Genomic DNA, 17,118 nt, shown 5'->3' on the forward strand with positions numbered 1-17,118 from the left:
GTCTATTAATTAATCTCTCCATATTATCATGGTGTGACTAAGTAATTTTATGGCCCTGTAGCTAACAGCTACTAATATACTGCTTCTCCATTCGTCTGCTATTTGTCCCCCTTCCATAATTCTATTAAATAACCCTGATAGCTAACTTGTTCATGTCTCTCCTAATGCTCTACACACTTCTCTAGGAATATCATCTGGTCCAACTGCTTTTTCTTTCTTTTTTTTATAAGTGTTTTAACCACTTCCACGTTAGTCATTTGGTAACCGTTGTTGTTACTGTCTCGGTTAACTTAACTGGTTTTCTGCCAATTGCTTCATTTAATAAACTGTCAAAGTACTTTTTCCATCTCTTAGGAACTAGTATTTTATTATTTTCATCTTGGATACATCTAATCTGATTAAAATCTTTTGCTTTCTTTGATCTATGTTTGGCTTATATATCTTTGTTTCTCTTTCTCTGCTATCAAGTTGATCGAGATTTGTATAGCTTTCTGCTTTAGCTTTTGCTACTGCCACTTTCGCTCCCTTTTTGGCGACCGTATAGTTTTGAAGATCTTTGTCCTTTGTCCTATTGTCTTGCCAATATTTATATAATTTTCTCTTCTCCTTTATTTTTTCTTGAATCTTGGACCATCACCAGGTCTCCTTTATTCTTAAACTTATTTCCTGACGTTTTTTCAAGTATTTCAAAATTAACAGGTTTTTAAATTATTTGTATTTTGTTTGCACAACATTCTTTTATTATATTAGTTCTAAGCTTAATATTTTTTCTCATATTTATTCTTCCTAGAATTCTGTAGTTGTCTGTATGTCTGAAATATAACGCACTTTTGAAATATATTATAATAAAACACACAAATATTCTTCAATATTCAATTTATATTTCATTTCATGTAACCTAAGTGAAATTTAAAAAATAAATATACAACTTTAGATATTAGGTACTAGTCCATATATCACTGGAATATGTTCTGATATTAATTATTACCATCTATTTACTTCATATACATTTAACTAAATCATTAATTAGAGTTATTTTAATGTAAGAAAGGTAGTTGTAGCTATTTATTTGGTGGCTGAATTTCCATTGTTTTGCAGACCCATCCTGCGATATCTACATCCTCTGATTCAGTTTTTCTGATCCATGCGTGATTCTATAAAAAATAGATATATACAATTATTAGAAATCCTCCCATGTCTACAATGTGTAATATGCATATAATTAAAAATATTTGGATTACTGATTCAACCTTTTTTTCCATCTTAAAAAGTAGTTAAAATAACTTAACCTAAAATAATTTAAATGTAACTCAATATATGCATATACAGGATGTTTCAAAAAAAGATAACACCGTCTCTAGGATAGGTTAAAAACTGAAAAATAATTGTAAATTTCATTGCAACGTTGCCAGTAGTTTCGGAAAAATCGTAAAAAATGTGTATTTTTTTTTCTTCAACGCCCTTCATCTTTAAAATGGATGGCGTTACAAAAATGTTTTACTAAGCAAACCCCAATTATTGTTCAGTTTTTTTTCCTATCCTAGAGACGGTGTTACCTTTTTTTTTTGGAACACTCTAAATATAGGGCGATTAAATTTTGTGACAAATTCCGTTATATCTGTTATTATAATAGATACCGAAAAAAATTACTTACAACAATAGGAGATAGCTCTAAGTTCCACATTTTAAAATTAGTTACAAATATACAGGGTCTTCCATAACACTATACTGCATCTCAGATATTTTTTTAACACTCTGTATTTTGTTACAAAGTAAATTACAATAATACAAAGTTGTTTTGTGTTATACAGGGTATTTAAAGAGTTACAACCACATTTCAACGAAAAACGTAACAAGTTCAGTCCTATAGTTGAAACAGGGGTACAAAACCAACGACCTATTTTAGCCATAGTTTTTAAATAATTTTTAAAATTCATAAAAATGATTTTGCTAATACTCTTTAAATCTAATACAGGGCTAGTCAAAACAAAAATTCATTACTTGCTCAGTACTTTTAAATGCATCACCATATATTTTATATCACCATTATCAACTAAAGTCAATGTAGTTTAATTTGTCTTAAGTATTTCCTATGCCTATGCTTAACAGTTTAGGAGATATTTTAAATTGTGGTTGAAAAAGGGGTATTTGATTAATTAAATATATTATTCTTATTTAATTTACTATTTACAAATATCTTAAAACAATACACAAAAAATAAAATAAAGAAATTGTTATTTTCAATGTAGAAGGTATTTCAAATGAGTTCCTATACAATTAAAACAAGGTTGCTATGAAGGTACGTTTCAAAAGTTGACAATTCAGTCCTAAACGAAATTGCAACAATGAATTTTGAAAGAGAAGAACTGGTATGAGAAGAGAATGTAATAGGAACTGTTTACTTGCAGCAAGAGTTTATAATGAGCGGTAGCAGTAAGAGTTTATCATGAGTGTTATCCAGATTGTCTGCAACTGAATAAGAAAGGTTATGGATATATTCAATCACAATGGTTCAGTGTTATATGAGGCCAAAAGAAAAAACAACGACGATTACAACAGAACAAACTGAATTAAACGTTTTACTGTCCAAAACTGAGCATATTGATATAAGTATCCGAAATATTTCAAAAGTGTAAGATTAATTAAGGATCTACTTAGAAAATTCTCTCGAGACACCACATACACCCATACCATATTCGGCGACACCAAGAATTAACTGTGAATGATTTTGAAAGAAGGGTGGCTTTAAGAGAATGGGCACAACAAAAAATAACTAATATTCGTCTCGAATTGCATGCAATAATTCTCGACATATCTAAAACATAGCGCGTCACAACTGAAAGAAGACCCTGAGAATAACTATACTTAAAAAACGATTAAGTGACGTGTGATGGCCTCACATTTGATTGATATGAACATGAAAAACTACAGTAATGAAACTCACAGAGAGGTATAAATATATAAAAAATAAATGTTAATGAACTAATTTATTAATAATTATGGCTTACCATTAGAGTTTTGAGGTCTGCTCTTTCATCCGGATTCTTCCTTAAACATCTGTCTACAAAATCCTTAAAATCGTCTGTAAAAATTCCAGATGGTAGTTTAGGTGGAGGTTCATTTACAATGTAATCTAACAGCTCAAATATAGCCATAGGTCTAGGTCCTTTAGTGTGATCTGGCGAATCACTATCATTGTGAGGTCCAAATATGGATGCAAGTGTTTTTGCGTCTGGAGGAGGAATTGGATACATTCCAATTGCCATTTCAACCAGTGAGAGTCCCAAAGACCAAATGTCACTTTGTACTGAATAGTGGGTTCCTTGTAACCGTTCTGGCTGAAGAAATGCAAAATTTAAAATTTAGTAAAGAACTTTGTAATACTTAACTACATAAAACTTACAGACATGTAACTCCTTGTTCCAACAAAAGAATTGGCCATTGAATCAATAAGTTGACCGGATACTCCAAAATCACATATCTTGATTTCTCCTGAACTATTTATGAGTATATTACTTGGTTTCACGTCTCTGTGCATTATTGCATGTTTGTCTCTTAAGTAACTAAGCCCTTTGAGAACCGCAAATGTGATTTTACCTATAACAAGTGTAATGGTGATTCAAAAACTATTTTCTTGGTATTTCCATATTATCTAGTGTACTTATGGGTAATATTTTTACTCAATATTGCATGTATTTCTGATCCTATATATATATTTACATAATTATTTAATAAAATATAGAAACGGATTCAAGCACAATGACGAAAATTAGAGATTTGTGAATGGCAACACTGGAAATAATATATCGCGTCAGAGTTTAACTGTAAACGTTATCTTAACATTGGAACGACAAAATCAGCAAAAAGAACAGGCAGAAAACTGAAAGTTAGTCAATACAATGAGCGCAGAATATGCCGCCTGTCTTTAGAAGATCAGGAGAAAAGACATTAATGTTATTGTCATATCAACAGGCTTACAAATATCGGACCACACTATCAGAAGAAAGTTGTGCGAAAATGGATTGCAAGCAAGAAGCCGTTTCTGAACAAAAAACAGAGACAAAAACGCATTGACTGGGCTTTGACACACAGAGTGGACAGATGAACAGTGGAGTAAGGTAATTTGGAGTGATAAAACCAGAAGCTTGAGCTTTAGGAGTGATGAAGTGAAGTTTGTTCAGTTACTATGAAGCACTTTGTGAGTGTCATGGTGTATGTAGGTTTGTATGATGACTAACGGAGTTGGACGTTTGGTATTGATAGAGGGCAATATTAATGCAAAAAAATATCAGAAAGAAAGACTGCAAGCCAAACTGCTGCTGACTATCAGAGATTTGCTCGAAGGGAATGCTCAGCAATGCATCTTCTAGCAGCATGAAATACAGTAGACTCCCGTAAGTTAGGCCTCGTTTAGTTCGGTCTCCGCTTAATCCGGCCGGCTCTCTGGGCATTAGTCACACACTTGGCGAGCGCCAGCCAGACGCGAGCAGGTAAACCGCTCATCGTTTACGGTAGGCATACAGTCAGTGATTCTTGTTTCACTTGCGATTTTTACTGTTTGTATAGACAGTATTCTTGTGTGTGTGGACAATAACTGTTTCGAGTCGCGCATTAAACTGCTTTAAAATGAGGGAAACGCGTAAACGTAAGTACAAGTCAATGAAACAGAGACTACAAGCTCTGAAAAGACACAAAGGACAAAGGAGAATCCGCGCAAAGTATTTGCAGAGATTTAAACGTGGGCAAAAGTACAATCAACGACTGGCGGCGCAATAGAAAAACTATCGAAGGCTTTTGTACACAGATTGAAACTGAAAAAGTTCTACAAAAGCGTTGCACACTGAGAAAAGCAAAACACGAATTGGTGGAAGATGCTCTGTGGTTGTGGTTCATGCAAGAACGAAGACGAGGAACCCCGTTAAGTGGACCAATCCTAAAAAGTCAAATATTGACATTCTTATTAACGAACCTGATGACAATGCAGCTCTATTGCACCATCTTCAGCAACTACCAAACAGTGGTCCCATTGTTGAAGAAGACGTTTTGGAGTGGATCAACTTTGAAAAGGAGCTACACAACGAGGTTTTAAACGACGACGAAATCGCCGAGAAAATGAGAAGGATAACGACACAGATGCTGCTGAGAATGAAGATGAAGATAAAGAAAATAAAATGAGCCATGTGAAGGCAAAGCAGCTTTGCAACTGGCAGCTACCTATGTCGAACAGCAAAAGAATCAACTGCCATTGATGTAATGATTATTAAAAAGTGGCGTGACTTTGCACGTCAAAAATCATTAGAAAAGAAAATTTAGAAAAAAAAAACTGACTTTTTTAAGTGTTTAAGAAGCCAAACCACCAATGTGCAATAATATTTTTAGGCCTAGAGTTCCGTAAGTATTGTTTTATAGTATTTTTGTAACTGTCTATCTTTTCATGTGTTAAATATATGTCAGAGTATTCCTCTGTGTTGTCTTCTACTTAATGTACAAATGTTTTGTTTTTGCTAGATCCATACAAAGAATAAATGGGCATTTTTTAGATAAGCATCGGTTAGTTCGGCCACTTTTAAGTTCGGCCTAGGGTCCGGTTCCCGAGGTGGCCGAACTTACAGGAGTCTACTGTAGTCCCGATCTAGGTCTGATAGAAATCAAATCAAATAACAAAGAAGAATTGATAAAAGCCACTATTCAAAACTGGTTTAGAGTTATTACACCAGAAGATTTGGCTTGTCTCGTGAACCTAATGCCTCGCAGAATCGAGTCTGTACTAAAAACAAAGGTTGTCCCACCAAATACTAATTTTCTTCATAATATCCATTGTGCCATTTTTTTAAATATATCTACTAATAGCTAATGGCTATTGTTTGATTAATTTTGAAATTTTTTGAGGGCTTCAAATGTATGTTAAATATTGTGTAGAAGAATAAACTGATGCAATAAAATTAAATTTCAGCCACTACATAATATGAATTAAATATTTGCATACCTAAAATATTTTCCGGAATACGGCCAGCTCTTTTCAAAATTAGATCCAGGGATCCTGCATCCATGTACTCCATACAAATACTAATTTCACCATCACTATAAAATGCTCCATAAAATCCAACAATATGTGCAAAATTGCATTTGTGCAGAACTCGTAACTCTCTAATAATTTGTTTTTTTATTGCAGGTTTTACTTCCAGATGAATAAGTTTTCTTGCCATTATTAATCCACTGCCCTTATGACGAACTTTGGTAACTACTCCGCCATTGCCAGAACCAAGTTCTCCCAATTTCTCAAAGTCATCATCAGAAAACTCTCCTCCGATTTTTTCTTTTTGACAAAGGAACACTTCTATTCTTTTACGCTGGGTGTCATCCATTTCAAGGGTTGAATCAAGTTCTTCCAGGCGTGCAGTTAGATTTTCAATGCTATTTCCCCTCACAAGGTTACTTGCACTAAAAATAAATTTATTTTAGTTATTTGACAGGAAAAGCCCCCTTACATTAAACAATACATAAATAAAATGGACTAACATAATTATACAAATTCTTAAAAACAATGGACAGATAGGATGACAGATTATCTTAGGTCAATAAATTGAGATTAATAACAAATCCCTTTAAAATACAACTAATAATATTTTCCATATAATCCAAGATCACTCTCCAACTAGAAAGATATATAACAATATTATTGCATCCTCCCAATATGTCAAGTATTTGGGAATTAAAATAGATTAGAATTAAAGTTCAAGTACCACCTCGTGTAGTAGCTAACCACAATAAAAACAGTCAAAATCGATACCTGTCACATCATGAGGAACAGTGAAAGATATGGGTTGCTGCAATTAATTCTACAAGGAAAAGTAGAAGGAAAACGAAGACCAGGAAGGCGAAGGATTTCCTGGCTGAAAAATCTACTATCCGAAGCGGATAGGCACTAAAGAAGAATACCACCTCATGTATAAAAGGAAAAATTACAACTAGAGCAAAAAACTTAACAAGTTCATGCAAGAATGAGGGAATTATGATTGAAACTGCTGCCAATATTTATAAAATGATTTACAAAACCCATGGTGGCATATGGTTCTACACTACAATGTCCTATGATTGTAAAGGTTCTGCTAAAAATAATATAAAAGTGGGTGAAACAGCCAGCCTTTGACAAATTACTAGAATGCATCATTCTGATAACACACTTCATAATCTGTCAAATAGAACACTTTACAATAAAATTGGAATAAAACCTATAAATGGGAGACTCAATAATTTGTTTAAATCTTTATTAAAGAAAAAAACATGCAATTGATTGAGCCTCATGTTTTGAAGATACCTGAAAACACTCACCATAGATGTCTACAGAGAACTCCATTTATTATATAAGTATATTTCTCTTACTAAACAGATAATTGACAATATAAAGAAACCAATAAAAAGATTTACAATTAAAATCTAATATCACATGTTGTTTCTCTTAATTTGCAGCATACATTGAAGATGGCATTGAGAAGATTGTTGTTGAGGTAATTAAATATTCCCTATAATGGTAACTTTTCATTGTATTATGAAAAAAAGTGTATAATGTATTTGTACTTCTAAGTTGCCTGGAGAGAACATATAGATTGTTGTTGTTGCTGTAGTTTATGGCTCTCTTCCAAAAGGCAATTCGTAAGTAAACTTCCTTAGACCTAGAGTTTATTTGGTCTTGACAAACAATATTAATGACATATACAACATACATCACATGTGAAACATACATCAATGTTAGAGATTCTAGTAGTTCAGTTGACTTGTGATTTTCTGGTAACCATGCACAGATCTAGGTATATTAAATTGATATGAGTAGTACCAAAGTTATGGTTGCGAAACATGGGTGGTGACACAGAAATCTGCCAATGCATTAGATGTGTTTGAAAGAAAAATATTACGTAGGATCCTGGGCCCAATAAGTGAAAACAACAACTGGCGAATTAGGTACAATAGAGAAATATACGAGCAATATAGCGAACCAACTCTAGCACAACATACTAAACTGCAGAGATTACGATGGGCAGGGCACGTGGTCCGCATGCATGAGAATAGAATCCCCAGAAAATTATTAAATGCAAGAATGCAGGGAAAAAGACCTGTTGGAAGACCTAAAAAGAGATGGGAAGATGAAGTCGATGAGGATGCCAGAAACTGCCTGGGAACGCGTTCATGGAAAAGAACAGCGGTAAATAGAGATGGTTGGAGAAGCCTGTTGAAGGAGGCCAAGGCCCGATTTGGGCTGTAGCGCCATTGGATGGATGGATGGAGTACCAAAGAAATCTATACTGAATACTTCTATGGCAATACCAAAGACTACTTTAAAACACACTTTCGCACAATATAAAATTTTAACATATGGATAAGACAACCCCTTCGCATTTCTAATGATAAATCCCAACATCTTAGAGGCCTTCACTGATATTGTATTAATATGATCAACAAACTGATTTTGACTATAACATGTCTCTAAATATCTTATTTAGCTATCTCAGAAAACTTACCACTATCAATGTAGTATGAAGAATCAACTGGTTTCTTGTTGTTATTGTTATAAAATGTTATTTTATGGTATTTTTGAAAAATTGATTATACATAATATACTCGGTATGTTGCAGTAAAGATGGTGCATTTTCCTAACTTAGCAACACCACACTGATAAATGCCAATAAGCCAGAAGTATATAAGTGTATACACCTTACATACAAATGCACACACACACACACACACACACACACACATAGAGAGAAAATTGATACAGAAAGTTATATGAACTAGTGATAGAATGTCAGTAAAATTTGTACTTGATAAAAAATTGCTATGTGTATCCCCTAAAGGTGGATTTACTGAAAATGAAAGAAAAGCTTTTTATATTCGATTAAAAGATATATTTATTTGATATTTCAATATCTGAGGGAGTAATAATAGGTGATTTTAATCCAGAAATGGGTAAATTCAAGAGGATATGAAGGTATAAAGAGACTAGATTTTGAAACTAGAAATGGTGGCTTAATTCTTTTGAAAGATAGAAAGTCTGCTTATAGCATAAAAAAGAGTACAGAAGATGTATCACTTGATAAGAAAGCATAAAGAATAAATTCACAAGATGAGGACAAGTAGTATGTTTCATAAAAGCATAAAAAATAAATAGATAATATGTACATTTTTCAAACATGTAATAATTTATTTATATTTAACCCTATATAAAGTCTGCTGAGAAATAAAATTATTATTTGCAAACAACATTTGCTAAATTATTTATTAATAATAATAAAAGTATCAAATTAATAGTTTGTAGAATATAAGTGCATTATTATTTGTTGCTTGCTGACAAAATCATAGTATTTTTTTGGTTAATTTTTGTATAACACCTTCTGAAATATATGTCTAAACTTAACTGATTTTATCTATAAACAATTGTTCATTTGGAAACATTAATTTGTATGAAAATGCAGTCAACTTCTTCCCACAAATTTTTAATTGGTGTAAGATCAGGGGATTGTGCTGGCAACTCCAAAACTTGCATGTTATTTCCTTGAATTCATTCTTTTTTAAAGAACATTTTAGATTGTTTCCTATTGGAAAATAAAATGACCTGGCATTTCCCACTCTGTAGAGAACCCTTTCCATGAGAAACAACTCCATAAAAAGCCTGCCTTCACCATTTTTAAGTTGGTAGCTACATATTTTATACATAGATTAATGAATCATATTATTTGTAACTAACTTCTTTTTACATTTACAAAGAATTGCCTGAAAATTGATTAAATATGAATAACATCCTATTTATATTATACATGGATCAATATTAGAAGTATCAAAATTTGAAATTTAGATTGATTTTGGGAACATTCATACTTATTTACTTAAATAAATCACAATCTTTATTTTTGATGTAAATAAAAAGGTAGTATATGAATAACTCAGCTTCTTTATTCCTTCTGTATGCTAAACTCAATAAAAGCAAAGCAGTCTAGTGTGCTCTTATATGAAATCATGGTATTTGTATGGCATTTGAGCATTAAATAATACCTTTTTCCAATTGTCTGGTATTCATCTTAAATATTGTTGCAATATTGTAAATGTTGCTCATTTCTTCTCAAAACTAAAGGTTTTTAGCCACACTTCTACTGAACAACTTTGCTTTTATTTACCTTCTCTGAAATATACTTGGACCAACCATGATTTCTGGAATTTCAGCAATAATTCTGGATGTGCACTTCCAAGGATCATTTTTCAAAATTCTTTTAAGGTGTCTGTTGTTTTTCTTGTCATTCCCAATTTTGGTAGGTGTTCCAAATGCCTCTTTTCATTACAGGCTGAAATTATTTTAGATACACTATAAAAAGAACTATAGGAAAGTATTTTGTTATTTAAGTATATTATTAACTTATTTTTTGGAACATATTTAATATTTTGTTTACTATTGATGCTTTGTTAATTTGTATTTGAAACTTAATAAGTACATATTTGATCCTCAAGAACACTCTTATCTTTGATGTCATGTATATAGTACTTTAAACTTGGGATTTAAAAAATTTGGTAAACTACTGCTCTACTTTTGTTGATAGTGTATACCTATGTAAATTTGAAACCTAATAAGCTCATATTATTTAATCCTCAAAAGACTCTTGCCTTTGATGTCATGCATAATATAGTACTGGAAACTTGGGATTTAAAAAAATTGGTAAGTGCTGGTCTACTTTTGTCCAATAGTGTGTATGTAATAATCTATCTACTCATTTTTAGAATTTTTTGGAAACAAGTTATAATAACCATGACAATGTTGTTTGTTTTATTAAAACTACTACTATTATATCTATCTACAGAACTTACACTGGAGTTTCTTGAAATGATGATGTTGGTGTTACCGCCGGCGTTTGGTCTATTGAACCAGGAGGTAGTGTTAGGTTTAATTTATTTTTTGACATTGTAAATATTTCAATTACATTTCTACTGTAGAAATTACTTCTATACCTATAAGTTAACTTAGAGGTTAACTTAATTACAATAATTCAGTGCACATAACAAGCTCGTTATTATTTACTATACGCTATTTTTATGTTATTTAACGAAATGAGGCAATTGATTTTTAAAAGACAAACTTATATTTTTATCTATTAACTAAAATCGAATTTGGGAGTGACTACATCCTCTAACTTATGTACAGATAATAATTAATCTATGTGGTTAAACCATATAAATTAATAAATTAAAGTACATTGAACATGAACACTATTGCCTATCTCTGACAGAATTCATACATTAAAAGGAAACAGATTTATTACGGCCCAAAATTTTTGGATAAAAAATTTTCAAGGTTACTGATGCCTAATGACAATTGAGAGCTGTCATTAAAAATGTGACACTGTGACAGTGGCATATTATTTTTTTCACTTTTGTTGACTTAAAAGTAACAGATGGTTAAGTACTGACATAATTTGATAGTGATAAAAATGAATGATCCCTCAAAGAAAGTAAAAAATCCGTTGTTTAGTGTATCGGTAACTGGAGGAACCTTTGAAGATTTTACTCAACATGCTATATTGTTACCTGCAAAAGAAAAACCTCCACCTCATACATTAAATATATCCCATGGTAAGTTTTTCTCTTTTGTATATTAAAATAATGGTACTAAGGTGTTAAATCATGATATTGGTGTTAGGTTAATTTAAATGAAACAAATTTGTAGGATTTATGGAGATCCTATAAAAGATGTACAATGTTTAATTTAAAATTCTTTACTTTTTGAAAAAGGGCTATTTAGATAGTGAATACTGATTTTTATTATAAATATGTTTATTTTTAATAATCATATCAATAGTAGTACAGTAAAAAGATCAGGAAATGCACTGTAAACATACACAAATTCAGTAATGTATACCTATCTGTTTTTTCTTTATATTCTTCTATTTTTAGGTCCTCCTTCTATTCTTACCCATTCTTGTTAGATATCTGTTTATGTCACTTGAATTTTATATAGGAGTTTTAGTGTGTGTCCCTGTTTCACAAAAACACTATTCTTTATGGCAGATAGGACTATTCTGAATTTATTCCTATTTTTTAGGACAGCTAATATTTCTGATTTCTTAGTTTTTGGATAGTATTTTTCTACACTGTCTTACATTTAATATGCTGCTTAATGTTATCTTTTGGGTCAAGTTTTTTTTTAATATATTGTTTGTCATGGCTTTACATTTGTTTTGGTTTACATTCATACCATTATTTAAACACCAGCTGTGTAAACTATGTAAGCCATATTGAAGTTTGTTGCAATCTTCAGTATACTTATTAAGACAGCTCAATTTAAGGTCATTAGCAAAAAGCTGATAGTAACTTTCAGTGAAACATTTATGTATTTTATTGATAAATATGATATGAGATATAGAGCTTTTAAAAGAAAGGTTTTTCAACACCTAGTTGACATTGAGCCATATACTGTGGCAGAGTACCTGGCCCATCCTTCTCCTTGATCAGCATATTTAATTTGTAATGTTAATATATTTTAAATGTGTGATGTCAATATATATTTTTTTAATCTGTAATTAATAATGTGACATTATTTGCTCAATTATGTTTAAAAATTTATGCAAATAAAAAAATTTACTCTACTCTATTGTTGCCTATTAAAAATATCAAAACCCTTAAATAACAAAGAGTTTCTTGAAGCCATACTTTTTGTTTTCACAATGTGTAAATTACAATTATTTCGAGTAGGATAATTGTGAATATCACAAGTCCATGTAATAAACTCACAAAAGTAAGCAGGAGCCAAATTATTAAAAATTTTATAAATGAGCACCAGTGTAAGGTAAAAGACCCTTTGTTGAACTAAAAGCCACTGCAGCATGCTAATCATTGTTAGTGCTTTCACCAAGAATGATTTCATTCCATGATTTTGTAATTTTTGCTACATGGCTGATTGATTTAAATTGAAGAGAAAAATAACAGACAAACAAAAGTCGAAGAGGTTGAATAATTGCATTAAAAACTGTATTTTTAGTTGAAGTTGACAAATTTTTAGATATTCTTGAAAAAAATATAATTTTTTAGAAATCTTATTTTTATCATAATCATAATTAAATCATAATTAAAATGGTCATTAAAAGATAATAAATTATTCTATTGAAAACCAAGATACTTAATCTTTGTGATGATTTCTATTTTATCATTGTCAATTTAAAGATTAATAGTATTTATATTAATATTTGAGTATTTATATTTCGTTGTTATTATCATAGCCTTCATCTTTAAAACATTTGTTTAGTTTGTTGATGTTTAAATATTTATTAACAGACTGTAATGCTGAATTCATTCTAGATACAGCATTTTCTAAGTTTGAATCGTAACATGCAAGTAGGATGTCATCTGCATACAAATTAAAGAAATCACATTTAACAAACAAGTCTATATCATTTAAATTATAATATGAACAAAAAGGGTCCTAAGACACTACTTTGAGGTACCCCAATATTAATATTAATTTCAGAAGAAGTAATATCATCAATGCTCACTTGTTGCTTTCTATTTAATAAGTAATCTTTAAATCATTCAAAAACATTTCCTCCAACACCATAACCTTCTAATTTTGTATATTACGATCAATAGTTTCAAAAGCTCTTTTTAAATCAAGCAATACCACCACTACATAATTATCATTATCCAATTCAGACCTGAATTTACAATGTGAAAATTGCAGTGCAGTTAACAGGAATATTTTTTACAAAAATCTGCCTGATTATTCATTAAAATTTCATTTTTATCAATGTGATCCATGACTTCATCATATACTACCAACTCTAATAATCTCTCAATGGACGGTAGTATATTAATAGGTCTAAATTCACCTGCCTTAATAGTATTATCAACTTTTGGTATTGGAACAATTGTAACGATTTTTAATAAATCTGGAATTTTTGATGATCAAAGAGAAGTATTTATAAAATTTAAGATAATGTGATAACAAGTTACAAAAAACTCTTTTAAAATTTTGGAGTTTAGTAGTTCATTAATGTTACTCTCATTATCAAACGACTTAACCATTATTGCTAAATTTTCCTAATCTAAATAGTTTTGTATTATTTTTTTTTAATATTAAAATCAGTCAAAATATTAAGTACCGGCTGTTTGTCCTCTGCATTATGTTCTGATTGATTATTTTTAAATGATTCATTAACATTAAATATAATTAATTATATTGGAAGCCCTACTTTGCCTCTCCAGCATTTCGGAAATAATATCCTCCATATCTGGTGCAACAGATGTGACATTTTCCTTGTGTAGAATTTTATTTATACTTTCCTTAAGTTCACCTACTTCTTTTAACAAAGCTGGTACCTTCTGAAATCCCACTTCACCACTCACGAAATTTCACCACTCACTCACTAAGTCATGATGGGAGACAAGTACTGCCGTGTTGTCATCTGCGAAGGTTGCTGTTATTATGATTTGAGTTTTGAGATTGGTAAAACTGAAGTGAAAAGCTGATAGAACATTGGTCCTAACATGATGCCTTGCAGCACTCCTGATTTACTTTGATATAAGTCTGAGCATTCTGATCCATATTTAACTGAGAAGTATCTGTGGCTTAAGTAGGATGTCAAAAGTTTACAGAACTGATGAGGCAAGGATCGTAGACAATGATACATTTTTAAATTTTTCCAACATGTGATCAATATTGACTTCCAAATTAATTTTTCCAAATAAAAAAAAATAAAGAAGGCTCATTTCCAAATATCTAACATACTTAGTGAGTTTAAAATGCTTTAAAAAACTGATAAATGCCATAAGATATCATTTTATAAAATTGGAATAATCAAATAAAATTTGATAGCAAACTTCCATTCAATTTTCATATTAATCAATAAGGCACCTAAGATCATTGGATTTGTCACTCGAAATGTAAAAGAGGATCTGTTTTGTATTGTGCATTGGTAAGGTCTCATTTAGAGTATTCTTCGGTGATGTGGCCAACAATTTTAAAAGAGATATGATTAATTTTGAGTTAATTGAGTTTTTTGAGTTTAAGTTGAATATGGCTCAAAACTGATACCTAAGGATATTACATCTAGAAATTATTTTTTCTTTTAAAATTGATGGCATAAATAATCATAAGCTCCGTTAATATCCAAAAAAGCCTGTAAATAATTATTTTTAGAAACATTTATTTGGATATCTACTGCAATAGTTGTGAGAGCATCTATTGTGCGAAGGTTTTAAAAAGAAATTGGTCTGTAAGAATCTGCGAGATTCGCATCCATTCCTGATTTTAATATCGGGATAAAATCTGCTACAATTCTTTGATACCGTGTATAATTATTGGTTGTGGATGACCGTACTTATAATTTAATGTCTTCATGGTGCTTAATTCCAACCAAGGAGATGGTTTCCGACTTAAGGTTTAAAAGAAGGTGCATTTTCAGCTGTCTTATTTATAATTTTAACAAGAAAGCTGCACTTTTAATGCTACATATGTTATCAAATTTCATGCCTTTTCAAAACAGCATTCTAGAATATATGTATATAGATTCTAGTTAGCTCTCTTTATATTCCATTTACTTTTCAGTATAATTTTTTTATTTAAAATAAAATTGTTTGTAGTTTTTATTAAAATATCACAAAAAATCTTTACTTATCTGCATTCGGCGGAGTCTCCGAATTTGACGACTCCGCTTCTGAGGTTTCTGAATCAAACACCAAGTTGTCATCACTAGAATCTCTACAACTTATCGTTTCTTCATCATTATAATCACTACTACTTATCGTTTCTTCATCATTATAATCACTACTACTTATCGTTTCTTCATCATTATAATCACTACTACTTATCGTTTCTTCATCACTAGAATCACTACTACATATCGTTTCTTCATCACTATCAGGCTTCCTATTTTTAAAACTTTCCATTGCGGAGGTATATTTAAAATACCTTAAAAATTTTGAATGTTTTACTAATATCGCTTAACAAAAAAAGCACGAGATACTAGATCGTTTATTTCTCGAACACCTACTCTGAGCGAAGGTTTATACGGAACTGATGCTTAAGTTTCGCCACTACAGCTTGTTTTTTTGATGCTAAAACCAGAGTCAGTGAAGTTCAGTAGCTGCGATAGAGGGTTCATCGCCAAACAAAACCACAGTAGACTCACCGAGTCGTCTTGGAATAGGGTCCGGTTGATTGGGATATTTTCAGTTTCGATATTGTTATAAGTATATATATCTATAATATAATATAATATATCTGTAAGTCATTCATGCGGTACTTAGTCAAAGGCTTTCTTGTAATCAATATAGGCGATAAAAGATTCCTTTTTTAGTCCATGCCTGGTTGCAGCAATAAATTGTTTCTTGACGTAAAACTTTGGCAATAAATTAGCAATCAATTCCTTACGGTTCGTTTTTTAGCCGATATCTTGGTTTTTTGAGGGTGTGTTTTGAGCTAGGGGATGAAGAGGTAGCTTTTGAGGATTGGTTAATATACCAATCATCATCAATTAATTAGCAATAAAATATGCCGTCAAGATGGGACCTGTACACCTTTTCCTTGCCGAGATATAGCTATCGTTATGCTAGCTTTACCATAAATTTAGCATAGTCACTGTTTCTCGGAAACACAAGCAACCTATGTTGGTGGCTTACAGCGGTACAGCCTTTCTATCTCACTGACTATTATCTTGCAATACTTAGATTCACATATATCTCATTTTTTAAGATTATGATACCGATTTTACCAACTTTTGTAGGTGATAAGTTGAATTTTTCTCTTTTGTGAAAACATGTGTTCTAGTTGAAATATCTACCGCATTCTCCAACAATATTTTTTGGTTTAAATCTTTGTCCTCCGATTGATCCTCTTGTGTATTATAATGACCTCTCTCCTCTATTGGAATCAATTTTAATTGATCATACCCTACATTCAGTACTTTTATATTAAGTAGAAATTTCACTGATATTTTTCTATAAGCTAATATACCTCTGCAGCGTTGCTTTTCCCACATATCACAATTTGTATTCTTTACCTAGTTCTTTCGCCTTTTGTTCTTTCTACTTCGTTTCTTGGATGCCAGCTATTTGGACTCCTCTTCTTTTCATGTATTAATTATTTGG

General features: G+C 31.2%; 2 protein-coding genes across 4 annotated transcripts in view; one reads left to right on the forward strand and one right to left on the reverse strand.

Moving 5' to 3' along the window:
- Positions 1-859: 859 nt before the first annotated feature.
- Dsor1 (mitogen-activated protein kinase kinase 1) lies at positions 860-11,320 on the reverse strand. 3 transcript variants are annotated; one of them, XM_072545672.1, is made up of 5 exons: positions 10,849-11,320; positions 5,987-6,441; positions 3,404-3,597; positions 3,009-3,338; positions 860-1,154 (listed from the first exon to the last, which is right to left on the reverse strand). In XM_072545672.1, exons 1-5 carry the CDS (start codon positions 10,941-10,943, stop codon positions 1,062-1,064), a joined length of 1,167 nt encoding a protein of 388 aa, XP_072401773.1. In that variant the 5' UTR covers positions 10,944-11,320; the 3' UTR covers positions 860-1,061. The 3 variants fall into 3 exon arrangements, with proteins under 3 accessions (XP_072401773.1, XP_072401775.1, XP_072401774.1); XM_072545674.1 differs by lacking the exon at positions 10,849-11,320 and adding an exon at positions 10,167-10,296; XM_072545673.1 differs by lacking the exon at positions 10,849-11,320 and adding an exon at positions 8,517-8,535.
- Positions 11,321-11,396: 76 nt separating this feature from the next.
- Positions 11,397-17,118, forward strand: part of PAPLA1 (Phosphatidic Acid Phospholipase A1) — an 84,584-nt gene continuing 78,862 nt past the window's right edge. Inside the window, exon 1 of the mRNA XM_072545668.1 lies at positions 11,397-11,610. Coding sequence (XP_072401769.1) covers positions 11,469-11,610 — 142 coding nt within the window. The 5' untranslated portion in view covers positions 11,397-11,468. The remainder of the gene's footprint in view (positions 11,611-17,118) is intronic.

This window comes from Diabrotica undecimpunctata, chromosome 10 (genome assembly GCF_040954645.1).
Source record: "Diabrotica undecimpunctata isolate CICGRU chromosome 10, icDiaUnde3, whole genome shotgun sequence".
Taxonomy (NCBI): domain Eukaryota; kingdom Metazoa; phylum Arthropoda; class Insecta; order Coleoptera; family Chrysomelidae; genus Diabrotica; species Diabrotica undecimpunctata.

Excerpts from the sequence above, each read along its gene's own strand:
- Dsor1 (XM_072545672.1), bottom strand. The coding sequence starts at position 10,943 with ATGTCAAAAAATAAATTAAACCTAACACTACCTCCTGGTTCAATAGAC. Across the intron at positions 3,598-5,986 it reads TATTCCGGAAAATATTTTAG|GTAAAATCACATTTGCGGTT; the intron begins GTATGCAAATAT and ends CACTTGTTATAG. Across the intron at positions 3,339-3,403 it reads GAACAAGGAGTTACATGTCT|CCAGAACGGTTACAAGGAAC; the intron begins GTAAGTTTTATG and ends GCATTTCTTCAG.